The following is a 13,886-nucleotide window of genomic DNA, read 5'->3' on the forward strand; positions in this document are numbered from 1 at the left end:
GGCCTACACCCCTATTAATGACACCACTAGAGCACATTGATTTATTAATCATCGGCTATTGGATGTCAAACATTTGGTAATGTTGACATATTATAGTCTTAGAAAGAAAACCCCACTTTTATATGCACCATTCCCACAGACGGGATACCAGTCGTTGGTGCACTGGCTAGAACAAGAAATAACCTAATGGGTTCATCCAACGGGGATCGATCCCAGATCGACCACGCATCAAGGAAGCATTAAAACACTGGGCTATGTACCACCCTAGAAATTTAAACAATACAGGCTGAATTGACAAAGCCTGTTCATGTCTTACATGCATGTAACTACAAACATTTACAAAGCCCGTTTATGTCTTGCACGGATGTAACTACAAACATTTACAAAGCCTGTTTATGTCTTACACGGATGTAACTACAAACATTTACAAAGCCTGTTTATGTCTTACATGCATGTAACTACAAACATTTACAAAGCCTGTTTATGTCTTACATGGATGTAACTACAAACATTTACAAAGCCTGTTTATGTCTTACATGCATGTAACTACAAACATTTACAATGCTTAAACTCCTGGGTTTAAGTAAAACCGGCTTCGTAAATTTGGCCTAACGAGTTAGATTTTTAAACAATACAAGTTGGATCTATACACTAATATTAGCAAGTATTTAATATATTATGGAAGTTCATGATTAAGAAAAGGTCTCCAATGGTTGTGATCGTGTACTAAGGGAATGTCTATGGTGAGACCTGTTACAAAATTCATCAAACGGGGAAGGTGGGAGGTGCCATAATAAAAGGTGAAAGGATCTGTAAAAATCTGAAAACTATACTATATCTAAATACAGTGAAACCCTTCTAAACTGAACACCCTCGGAACCAAGTAAAATGTTAGATTTTAAGAGGTATCCAGTTTAGAGAGGTTAATTTCTGTATTGATTATTAAAATGGGACCGTGAAAAACGTCCAGTTTTGAGGGAATTCCGGTTTACAGAGGGTCTGGTTTTGAGGGAATTCCGGTTTACAGAGGGTCTGGTTTTGAGAGGTTTCACTGTATATGTCTTTTCAGGATTTCATATCAGATCCAAACTACGCCTACTTTGTGAGAAAAAAATTCATTTTACAAAATAAAAGCTGAAATCTGTTAAAAAGCTAAAACCACATCCCTTGGGTCTGCTGCAATATTTTCTCTTTGAATACTTAGTTTTAAATAAATATTTATTTTGGGGGTTTTGGTGTACCAAAATAAATTGTTTCCAACAGCCACACCATCAGGACACAGCTGTAATCCATGTTTATGTTAATGATATTAGTATCTTTATTCTTTAATAAGGGCCCATTGGGCTATTTCTCGCTCCAGCCAGTGCGCCGCGACTGGTACATCAAAATATGGGATGGTGCATATAAAAGATCCCTTGCTACTAATTAAAAAGAGTAGCCCATATCTGTGTGGTCCTTAACTATATGTCTGATGCCATATAACCTTAAATAAAATGTGTTGAGTGTGTCAAATAAAACATTTTCTTCTTTATTCAGGATAATTTTTTTTAGGTTTTTTTAAATATGACTATCTTCATGTTAATTCAACAAACATTACATTTGAATAAAAGAAAGTGTTCACATATTAATATGCCAACTTGAGGTGTAATATATCAAACTATTTTTTTTAGGTTTTTTTAAATATGACTATCTTCATGTTAATTCAACAAACATTACATTTGAATAAAAGAAAGTGTTCACATATTAATATGCCAACTTGAGGTGTAATATATCAAACTATTTTTAATAAACCAAAAATTGGTTGCAGATTAGAAATGACCCACCCCACTCCAAGTTATTATTTTAAAAATTAAACAAAATACCAGATAAATTCCTAAAATAACAAACAAAATTATTAGAGTAGGAAGGTAGGAACTTTTTAAATGGAATGCAGGAAATGTAATTTCCATCAAAGCCATACTGAAAAACATTTTAAGTCTTTTAAAGTTTTTGCAAAAGAGGTGACTTTCTAAAATGCTACTTTTCTTTATCAAAGAAACTTTTTTTCTTCTTTTTTTTTGTTTGCGTGTGTGGTATTTTCACTTAAAAGAGTTTCAACGAAGAAAGATGAAGGCACATTTCAACTGCAGCATTAGCATCAACTCGCATTTCTCAGATCTGTTTGGTGCCAATGCCAAACTATTTGCTTTATCAGTGAAAACAATCTTGGCAACAGTTTTTGTGAAACACATATGTACAGGAACATTTAGAAAAAAAATCTTTAAAAAAAAATTGGGATTAAAAAAATGAACTGTCTTCTATCCGTCAAGATTTACTTTTAGTACAATCTCAATCTAGAAAGATAAACCTTTCCAAATGAGCTAAAGAGTGTTGTAAAATAGACACTACATCCCTTGAAGCAAATGAAAAGAAACTAAAGCCTTCAACTGTTATATAATTAGATGTAAACTGTTTCAACCTTTGCTCTATATATGTAAGTAAATTACATTATTTATCTTTGAATATTAATTTGTTAGCTATTAATTTATTTTTTTAATTATTATTATTTATTTTAAACAATATTGAAAACCTCCAGAAAATCAAGAGCATGCTCTTATTTTTTAATACAAATCAATTATTATTGTCAGAATTGAAGTACAGTAAAATACACTTGTAACAAAGAATGAACTGCTCGTAAAGTCCTATTTTCTATCCTTACACATTAATAACCAACTTGTACACATGTGTACAACGAACTACAGCTATAACGAACTATCATGGTCTCTTCCGGTTTGTTATTCGAGTACTTTACTGTACTAGTAATTTGCATACTATTCTCTCATTAGTATATTACCTGCATTAACCACTTTCTAGTACTATATCAACCCAGTCTAAAGCTGTAGCCCATGAAAGCTGTAGTATGAAAAGATGGCTGCCTTAGAGCATGTCCTATATTTTAGATACTTTGTGACAATGGTATGAGCAGGCACGTGTGTAGGAATTGTAGCAGGGAGGGGTTTAGACTGTCACAAGCGAAGTTTATAGGGTGTCGAGTCATGCTCCCTTGGAAAATGTATTGAAATTAATTTTTTGCTTGAGCAGGGAGGAATTTCAACTCCCCAAAACCCTCCCCCTGCATACACACCTGAAGAGCTTTCACAAATGTTGAAGTCCAGACTCGAGACTTTAGTATTTGGATGGGTGAGATTTGATTGTAGAGCCTCATGTCTAGGCATTAAAGTTTTAAAAACATGTGACCAGTTGATTGATTTCCTAATATAAGATTGGTGGCTGCTTAAACAAGGTGACATAGGTAGGTTAGAAGTAAGAACATGTTTTTATTTAACAACATACTCAACACATTTTATTTATGGTTATATGGTTAAGGACCACACAGATATTGAGGGAGGAAACCCGCTGTCGCCACTTTATGGGCTACTCTTTTCGATTAGCAGCAAGGGACCTTTTATATGCACTATCTTACAGACAGGATAACACATACCATGGCCTTTGATATACCAGTCGTGGAGCACTGGCTGGAGCGAGAAATAGCCCAATGGGCCCACCAACGGGGATTGATCTTAGACCGACCACGTATCAAGCAAAGGCTTTACCACTGGGCTACGTCCCGCCCCATAGGCAGGTTTGATGTACATATTTAAAACTATAACCGACTATATTCAACTAGGTCACAAGATAAACAGTTTTTAAAATTAAACAAAAGGTAGACCAAAACACATACTACTTTTTTCCTAAAATTGGTGGTTGCTTAAAAATGGTGACATTGGCAACTTTGACTACATTTTTAAAGTTATAACTGACTACATTCAACTAGGTCACAAGATAACAGTTGTTTTTTAATTAAACAAAAGGTACCGGTAGACCAAAGTGCATACTACTTTTTTTTTAAACTACTTTACTGTCAATTTTCATAGCTTTGTTACCATGGCTGGTAGTTGTAGCTTGATGTACAAGCCAAATTGTTATTGGAGATTCAGGAATGTCGAGTACGATAAAATTAGCAAAATGTCACAACCCTCCAATATCTACAGGTGGTTTATGCAAGTCTTTAAATGTGGAAAGGAAAGGAAATGTTTTATTTAACGACACACTCTACACATTGTATTTACGGTTATATGGCACCAGACATATGGTTAAGGACCACACAGATATTGAGAGAGGAAACCTGCTGTCACCACTTCATGGGCTACTCTTTCCGATTAGCAGCAAGGGATCTTTTATATGCATCATCCCACAGACAGGATAGTACATACCACGGCCTTTGTTACACCAGTTGTGGAGCACTGGCTGGAACGAGAAATAGCCCAATGGGTCCACCGATGGGGATCGATCCTAGACCGACCGTGCATCAAGTGAACGCTTTACCACATTTTTTTTTAAATGTGGAGTCAAAAGTTAGTTTTACCTATCTACAGAGAGAGTGCGAGCCAGCATGCGCCAGTCGTTTCCTCGAGTGTTGGGCGGATCAAGCAACATACACAACTGAGCCTTTATGTGCGGAGGTAACCTGTGGAGAAGAAAACAATTAAATTATAGGCCAACATATAATAATTTCAGAACAGAATGGGTCAAATTTACAAAGCCTGTTTATGTCTTACACATGTGTATAACTACATACATTTACAACAATTAAAGGCATACTGTCACAGATTTAAAGACCTTATTTCTCTAAGAATGAATAATAAATAAAAATTACATTAATTGTTGGAAATGAAATCTAACTATCGCATCACTTTAACTGAATCATGATGGAGTGAACTCCATGTCATCCCTCTCGGCAATTTTAGTTTTTGAATTATGGACCATTGTCATAATTCAATTATTTGACAAAATGTCATTAATAAATGGAGTATGGTGGTTATGAAGATGGTTGAATTAAATACATTTATGGACAAATCAAATTATATTTGTTCAGGTAATACTTTGTTAGACCATTAAATAGGTCAGTGGTTTGTGACAATATGCCTTTAAACACCTGCGTTGAAGAAAAACAGTCTTCGTAAATTGGTCCATATATGTTTAAAGTCATTGTCCTTAGATCATCGACTTCATGTTTGTATGTTGTAAGGCACCATTCTTTGAATTAAATGGATTTTGTCTCCAATGTAGGTCATTTAAAACTTGAATGTGACAATTTTATTTTTACGTTCATGGAAGAATAAACCATATATTAACTACTTTACACACTATGCATGTGACAGCATCCCATTTGTGATTAGTTTAGTTATATTGTAGTTCTTTCTTCTTTTTTTCATTTGTAAATGAGGTTAAAGGATGATGAGGAAACATTGCAACTGAAAACAAATTTGGATTGTTGTGAACTCATGCACAATTTTGACTGTTAATTTTGTAAAAAAAAAAAAAATTCCTCTTCTTCTTCTTTTTTTCCATTTTGTACCTTTTTTTCTTTCTTTTTGTTGTATTATTATTATTATTATTATTATTGTATAATTTAAAAAAAATAGAAGTGGGAAAAAAAGAGGAAATAAAAAAACCCATATGGTATGATTTTTTTTTTAAGAATCAGTATCCAGAGTCAGATTCTAAAGAGCATGCTGTTATTTCACCAACCTGAACACTTGTGAAGATGGGTCAAGGGTCACCATGGAACTGAATCCTGAGCTTGTACCCACAGAGTTTACAGTGGATGATCTCCCTTTAAGAGTACCAGATGGCGTTGGACATGGAGGCATCTTCTGAAAGTAAGATAACTGTGTTTATACCAGAATAACACCAAAATGTCTCTATTAAAATAACTAATAAGGCCATCTTAGAAGTTCACAGAGCCAGCCACAAGCTGCCTTTAAAACATCTTACAATGATGATGATCATAAAAATAAATAAACAACAGGGAAAAAAAAGAAAAAAAAAGTCATGTAAAAATATTAAAGTGCTCCGCTTGAAGTTGATGCCAAAATGTAAACAGTAATGATATTAATATATAGGTTAATCTGTTTGCATGGTCAGCTCAGCAGAGAATCAAGAACTATTTGACGTGAAGGGCATAAACCAGTCTGGTGGACATTTTTCTGCTTGGTCTGGCTGAACCCAGCCCAGTAGTATGTTCATTGCGACTGGTTTCCATCCTGTTTTACTTGAAATAAACAGCCTAGCAAGCGAACATAAGCATTCAGCCTCCTGAACTCGCCCCAGTCCAAAGCTAAAGTTGTGTTAAAAAGTTACTATTGATATTGATATCAGCATATGACAAACTGTTCACAGGTTAAGCACATGCCATTTTTACCCTTGTCCAAACACTGTGCCACTATCAGCCCTAGTGCAGTTCAAGTATAATGTTTTGTGGAATACTGTGTCTTGGTAATGTTGTCGTGGTGATAATGTAACTTTATAGACATGATGCACAAACATGCACTGACATTACAGAAACCGAAAGCAAGTGGTGGTCTCAGCAGGAACATCCAAGATTATACATTTGATGGGTTTGTTTATACATTTTTAATCAAAATGTGTCATTCCAAATGGCCAATAAGCAAGGGGCCTGTTACGGTATGTTTTTTTTACTATTCCAACCAGTGCTGTATGCACAGAGTGTTATGTGCTGTCAACCTAATAACCACTGATTAATCAATGCTACGGTGTCATGAAACCAAAACAATTTCTCCTTTTTACAATGATTAATAACTGGTTTGTTTTCTTCTTATTATGAAGAATACTCACGTTTATTTTCTTTAAAAACAATTTAAAACAAAAGAATTTCTTATTAAGATAGACATACACATATTTTTTGCTTAAAACCTCTGTAGAAAAAAAAAAAAACCTTAGAAAAGAAGAAAACAAAAAGATTTGTCATACTAAAAATAAACATTGTTGATGCTCTTAGATTCCTGTATGTATTTCTAGTAGTATTTCTTGCCAAGTACACGAACAATCTGACATGTAAAATGATAATTGGGTACAGTCTGTCAATCTAGAGCAAGTCACCAGGTACACATGACTGAAATAGCCTAAACAAAACCTTACTTGTCACATTAGCTCTTGTCAAATTACCATCATATAGCCAGGAGGCTGAGAAGGACCGGGCATGGCCCAGTTTGTGATGTTTTATTGTTTTATACAGGAGATAGGCTCAAATTCCATTGTAACATACCTCACATACAGTACTGTAATTCATCCAATATCATAGTGAGTAAAAAAAAAAAAAATTACAATATAAAATGCTAATATTTCATTACTCAACCCCTGCATTTGTCCACGGCAATCAGCAATGCTGTAGATTTTTTTTTTAATTCTTCACAGCACTTTTTTGCTGTTGACATTTAAAAAAAAAAAAAAAAAAACCCCAATTCCGATGGCATTCTTTTTTTGTTTTCCTTGGACATTTTCTTAATTGTAGGGGTTAATCACATGTGCAGGAAATTATGCAGGGGGATCTAAACTGGTTAGTGATGTTTTTATGAGCTTTGGTTTATGTTCCCCTAGATATATTTTTAAAAAAGAAAATTTGCATTCAGTAGGGGGAATTTCGACCCCTGAAATCACCCCTGTACTGCATTAGTGATTTTACTTCTACTTGCACTAGTATTTTTTAAAAACAATATTTATTAATGTTTGTGTTAATGTTGGGGATTGACCAACAGGTGATGCCTATACTAAGGTCTCTCCCTAGCACTAGTATTTGGGCTGTCTGTACAATAAAAGTACATGTAGTAGTACTGACTGACTGATATGCACATTTCACATTGTTAATAGTGTGCACAAAAAATAATAATCCGTTTCATACAATCAATAAATTACCTTTTACATGAGAATGTCAAAGCTTAGTTAAAATGTAATCATTATAATATTTATTGTGTTGTAAACCCAACTTACAATTTATTTTATTTTTTATTAAAATGATTTTTTTTTTTTTAAACCAGTGCAGCAAATTAATATTATAACATAATTATTACACCACTTAGTAAACAGAATGAAGGAAGAAACCTGCTGCCACTACACAGGTTACTATTTATATTGCAAGTTCCCACAGATGGGATAGCCATGATGTGAAAGAAAACCCCTCTTACGTCAAGAAGTGCCCACTCTATTCTGTGTATCTCTAAGATAAAAGATCCACTTTCAAATCTCCAAACCATGTCAGGTTGTTTATAAAGACGTATTCTGCTTTTTGTCATAGTCAGAATTTTTCTTCTTGTGTAATTTTCCTTTCAGCTGGGGAAGTCTGGTTTTAATCTATAATGGCTTTGATGATGCTTTATTTGTCAAGGGTACCAATTATTTCAGTTAATGCTGTCAAATAAATGTACTGGTAACAAAAATAATTTACTTTTAACATGCAGAAATTGTCTGACCTGTATGATGTATCACTTTGAAGTGCAATGGTTGAAAAAAAAACCCACCAAAACATTTTTGAAGAAATAGATGTATCAGTAATAACAACTTGTTCTCTCTTTTTTTTATAAAAATAAAAGAAGAATGGTCTTTTTTCTCAAAGTGAAAGAATCAGAAAGTATTAAATATCATTGTTTGATGTGCCTTGGCAAAAACAACCCAAATACTGTCATTCCATTAATGATGATAATAAAGCATTTTATACAAAGAATTGACTTTCCTTTCTCCTATATATTTTAATAATGCTCTGATAGAAAATTTGTTTTTCTTTCAGCAAAAATGCAGTCAAAGATGCATACATTTTTCTAAACAACAAACAACCATTGCTCCATGACTGGTATAGATTTAGTACAGATCTAAGGCTGTGGTATGTGCTACCCTGTCTAAAAGAAAAGAACTGGTGACTCCTCAGCTTATTGTTTCACTTGTGGGAGATGGGCATAGGTGTGGAAGATGGGGAGTCTAAGGGTAGTACCACTATGCCTCAAACATTGATGACGTAGACAGAATGTGTTTTAGAGCAGATCCTTCTGATAAGTCTATGGGTAGTACCACTATGCCTCAAACATTGATGACATGACATAGACAGAATGTGTTTTAGAGCAGATCTTTCTGATAAGTCTAAGGGTAATACCACTATGCCTCAAACATTGATGACATAGACAGAATGTGTTTTAGAGCAGATCCTTCTGATAAGAGTTTTTTGTGTGTGTGGAATGATTATTTTTTCTTTTGTTTTTCTAGGTTTTTTTTTTCATTCTTGAGATTAGTTAATCACCTTCTACTATATATAGCTGATAATCTTGTAAGTCATAGTATGAGGTAGGGGAACAGGTGGTTTCTCTGACTTTGGTCTTGCTACGTAACAATAGTGCTACCAGTAATGAAAATCAAGGCAAATTCCTTCTACACAGAAACCTAACAAAGTGCCACCCAACATGCCCTTCTACTAGATGTCAAACATACGGCCAATGTAACACTGTCAGTAATGACAGAAAAAAAAATCTGCTGCTACCACAGAGGCTAATTTTTAATAACAACAAAAAGGAATCGGTTTACATGCACAACCCACATATCAGTCGTGGAGCATTAGCAGAAATGGAAAATAGCTCAATGGTTCCACCGATAGGATCAGTCTTACTAATTGGTGCACCTTAAGTCAGAGATCTACCACTGAGCTACATCTCAATCTCTAGGTGTGGTGCATTGTGGGTGTCTGTTAATGGGAATGGATCCCACAACCTCTTTAACATCAGTCAGACCTTTACAACTGAGCTGAAGACCTCTCCACTTTTGTCAGAGGCTACGCAACTTCTGCAATTGCCCACAGTTTTTCATTCTCCACGGCACTTTTCTTGCTGTATAGGACTATATTAGGGTTTTTTTCAAGGCATTGTTTTTTTTGCCGTGGACATTTTCTTAATTGCAGGGGTTGCTAAGTGACCGAGTTTGCCGTTGACTACAAGTGGATAGACAGTTGTCTTTCAGAAGATATTGCCAAATCCACAGAATTTTCAAGTTTCTCTATCTTGTTTTACCGGTAATTCTTTTTTCTGTACTTAAAGCTTTCACATTTTCGCAAACATGGAAACTGACATTTTATCTCACCTTGCCCCAAACGAGTATTATTTTACAGCGATGACATTTTTGTGGCTGATACCACAACTACATTTTTGTTTTGTTCACCTTCAGTAAGCAAATGTTCTATCTATCTTCCGTAACAGCCTGGAGGTAAAAAAAAAAAAGAAAGAAAGAAAAAAAGACCTCTCCAACACTATCAAAGTGTAAAATGCTACAATATTTTGTCTGGTTTTATTATTTGTGTGGACGTATCCCAAAATCTGTTGGTAGAATTCTAGCTCAAAAGTAAACAGCAGTTTGTGTTGTTAAAGTAGCCGACTCTTGTGTTCATGAGGTGGTTATCTCCCATGTTCAACAATGGATCACCTTTGATGAGGCTATATCAGAGGGATGGTGTTTATGTCCCCGAGCTTTGCTTTGGCTGTTTGTATACCTTTGATAATTCTCTACCAAGGTTTTACCTGACATTTCCCCATTGGCAACAGGTTCTGAGAAAGGCAGGAAATCTTTGATCTGGGTACAAATGTGGGAAATGGCAAATTTTTATCATTGTTTATTTCAAAAAGGTATCCAGACTATGCATGTAATGTGCAGAAAGTTTTGCAAGGATATATTTAGCATCGCTACCTTCCTCCAGATCTGTTGCCACCCAAGTAACCAAATTTCTTTTTCTTCCCATGGGTATGAATAACAATTTTTAAAATCCCTATCATCTGATGATGGCCTAACATCTATGACATTATATTATATGTTCAACATTTAAAATCTGAAAATGACATACATACCAGTACATGTATTTTTGTTAGAGATCTTAAAAAAACAAAAACAAAAACCAATTCCAAACCTCTTTTCTGACTGTAAATCAACTTTGGATCTCAAAACCCCAAACAGTTTTACATACTTAAATCTTTTGACAATCCACAGTAAGAGCTATTCTGCATGGGGTAAAGTGCTAGTTATTAAAAAAGAAAGGGTTTCTATGGCATGGTCACTCACCCAGTTCCTACAGACTTGAGATAAGAACAAAAAAATCTAATATTATAATGTTTGTAAAATTGACACCCATCAGTCTCTGATCCAAGGGTTCAATGATGGGAGTATGCACCACCCCCCAAACCATCCCAACTTTGAAGTGCCCTCAAAACCCAGTGGTTAAGGAATATGATAATCTAATGAATTTATTTCTGTTTATTTCAGATGATGTACTACATGATTGCTTGTTACAAGATTTTGCCACATAATTTTCCTTATACTGCCATATATACCAATATACACCATTTGCCATTAGTGCTGCAACAACTTTGTAATCTAGACGGGGAGAGGAAAGGAAAGGAATACTTTAACCCCTCCAAAAAATGACTATTTACCATTTTACATGTCAACATTTTGAGAGAGAGAGAGAGAGAGAGAGAGAGAGAGAGAGAGAGAGAGAGAGAGAGAGAGAGAGAGAGAGAGAGAGAGAGAGAGACAGAGAGAGAGAGACAGACAGACAAGAGAGACAGAGAGACAGAGAGAGACAGACAGAGTGAGAGAGAGATACAGACAGACAGACAGACAGAGAAAGAGAAGGGGAAAAGACAGACAAGTACTCCTATAGAAAAGCAGCATGGGATCTTTTATATGTATTTTTCCCACATAGTACCTGTCTTGGGACACTGGGTTGGAATGGGAAAAAAATGAATACATCAAGGGTAAACCATCCTACCTGAGGCAAGCACTCTATCTCCGATATAGATCCTGCCCCGGTGAGAGAGATACAACCTTGGATAGGTTAATGGTGATTTGGTCGTGTATTTGTTTTGTCTCTGAAACCTATTGAGCACTCACCTCTTTTAAATTACTGACTATCTGTAGCACCTGTCGGTTGGACAAGATGGCTTTCTGGTAGACCTGGATCTTGCAGCTGATCTTCGTCTGTGACCGGTCAACAAGCTCCAGGCTGAATGAGCAGTGTAACGTGTTCTGGTTCCCACTCCAAATGTGCCGGAATGGAATCTCCTACAACATAAACAAATTAATGGTAAAAATCGAGATGTGTCTTGTATAGGATAAACAAAATGTATAAAAATCGAGACATTCCTACAAGACAACCACTGCAATTGTGAAATTTTTTATGGCAAAAATAAACATGCTATGGGAAGAAAAACAACTGAATATAATCCACAGGAAACAAAATGTTCTGTAGGGAATTAAAACCTCCATAAATGCCATGGGCAATTGCAGGCATTGCAAAAGTTACAAAATACATATAATGTCCACCCCAAAAATACCATAACAGAATCTGCTATAATGTTTCAGAAAAAGTATTAATATAATTTTACATTTTAGTTGCAAATATGTCATTATACATTAAACCAAAACCAAATTATATTTTAATTAATGCGGTTGTGTACCGTAATAATATAACAGATCATAAGTTGTTACAAATGTTGCATGAGATTTTAGGAACTGTCATAGACAAGGCCTGGATTGTTGAGGTGGATGGCAACAAGCTGAGAGATTTGCAGAAACTGGTGACTAAAAAGTGGTCATTGCTGTGAGGATGCATACATGGAAGCTCTTTATAAAAAAGAATAACCTATGTGTTAAACGACTGGATTCTTATCTTTTACACATTAAACATATAAACATCACATTTGACATTGATTGTAACAAAGTGACGGAAGTCCTTAAATAACCTTCCTTTTCTATTCCCTAATAGCCTCACATTAAACACGAAATGTGTGCTGAGGTAATGTTAAACAAATATTCTTTTCCTTCATGTTGTTTATCGTTCGAAACGAGAAACACGAAATCAGGCTCTTGATAGTGCGGTAACACCCATATTATTTATTTTAGTCTATTTTTCCGAAGATCACGCACTCCATAAGAACATTACAGTACGAACGTATGCACCCAAAACAGGTTCCGGTTACAAAAGGTTACCCACCCAAGCAATGCTAGCACAAGAATGGCAGGAAATTTGAACAACAATGGCATGTGATGTCACTACATTCTCCGCAAACAAAATTTCACACTGTGTAAACAAGCCGCAAAGTCATATTAATGCCACAAGGAAAGATAAGCAAATAGCATATTCATCTCAGATTTGTAAAACAAAGTGGCCCACTTTCGCAAACATATTGCATCAAAATAAAAAAAATTAATGGGTTTTTTCTTTCTTTCTTTCTTTTTCTTCTTCTTCCATTTGCACAAATAAATGGGCAGCTCTGTGTCTGACCGATGTACTTAACCCAACGCTGGTTGAATAGACCGTAAGTCAACACAAATTCCATTGTATGAAAACAATTTAATACAGACAACTGAATCAACAACATAAAGTTCTTCCCATGCCAGCCAAAGCAAACTTTCCGACACTGCACACTAAGCCGGAATCGGACCACATCAGATCAAAAGACGGCCGGCGGTTTGAAATTTTTTCTCCGTCCAAATGCTATCATGCTGGTTTGATCAACTCTGGCTGAATAAATAATCCCCTGATCGGGGATTTATCCAAGATCTTATAATCAAGGTAAATACAATTCTGCAAGGATGGCTGACTCGAACATATGACTGACCTTGCATGGTGGCAATGTGGTTAAGTCTTTTGACCTAAAGGCTGGTAGATGCTGGGTTCACATACCAGTACCCGCTCCAACTCAAGTGTGAGTACACCAGTTTAGTGGTGAGATGTGAGACCTCTACCAGAATTCAAAATTAATGGTTAAAAAGTTCACCAGAGCACATTGATGTATTAATCATCGGCTACTGAATGTCGAACATTTAATAATTTTGACATACGGTCTTAGAGAGGAAACCCGCTACATTTTTCCATTTGTAGCAATGGGATCTTTCATATGCACCATCCCACAGACAGGATAGCACATACCACAGTCTTTAATATACCAGACCCGAGTACCCGACACTTACATTAGATGATAATGAGTCTAAGGAATAAAGTAAAATAGCATTAATTT

General features: G+C 35.4%; 1 protein-coding gene across 8 annotated transcripts in view; it reads right to left on the reverse strand.

Annotated features, from left to right (window-relative positions):
* LOC121378276 (netrin receptor UNC5C-like) overlaps window positions 1-13,886 on the reverse strand; it is a 174,616-nt gene that overhangs the window by 5,400 nt on the left and 155,330 nt on the right. For 7 of the 8 annotated variants that reach the window (XM_041506369.1, XM_041506367.1, XM_041506366.1 and 4 more), the window contains 3 exons: window positions 11,758-11,928; window positions 5,572-5,696; window positions 4,406-4,507 (listed from right to left, as the gene is read on the reverse strand). In XM_041506369.1, the coding sequence (XP_041362303.1) occupies window positions 4,406-4,507; window positions 5,572-5,696; window positions 11,758-11,928 (398 nt within the window). The remainder of the gene's footprint in view (window positions 1-4,405; window positions 4,508-5,571; window positions 5,697-11,757; window positions 11,929-13,886) is intronic. The other variant, XM_041506362.1, reaches the window with a different exon arrangement.

The sequence above is a fragment of the Gigantopelta aegis genome, chromosome 8 (genome assembly GCF_016097555.1).
Source record: "Gigantopelta aegis isolate Gae_Host chromosome 8, Gae_host_genome, whole genome shotgun sequence".
Taxonomy (NCBI): Eukaryota; Metazoa; Mollusca; class Gastropoda; order Neomphalida; family Peltospiridae; genus Gigantopelta; species Gigantopelta aegis.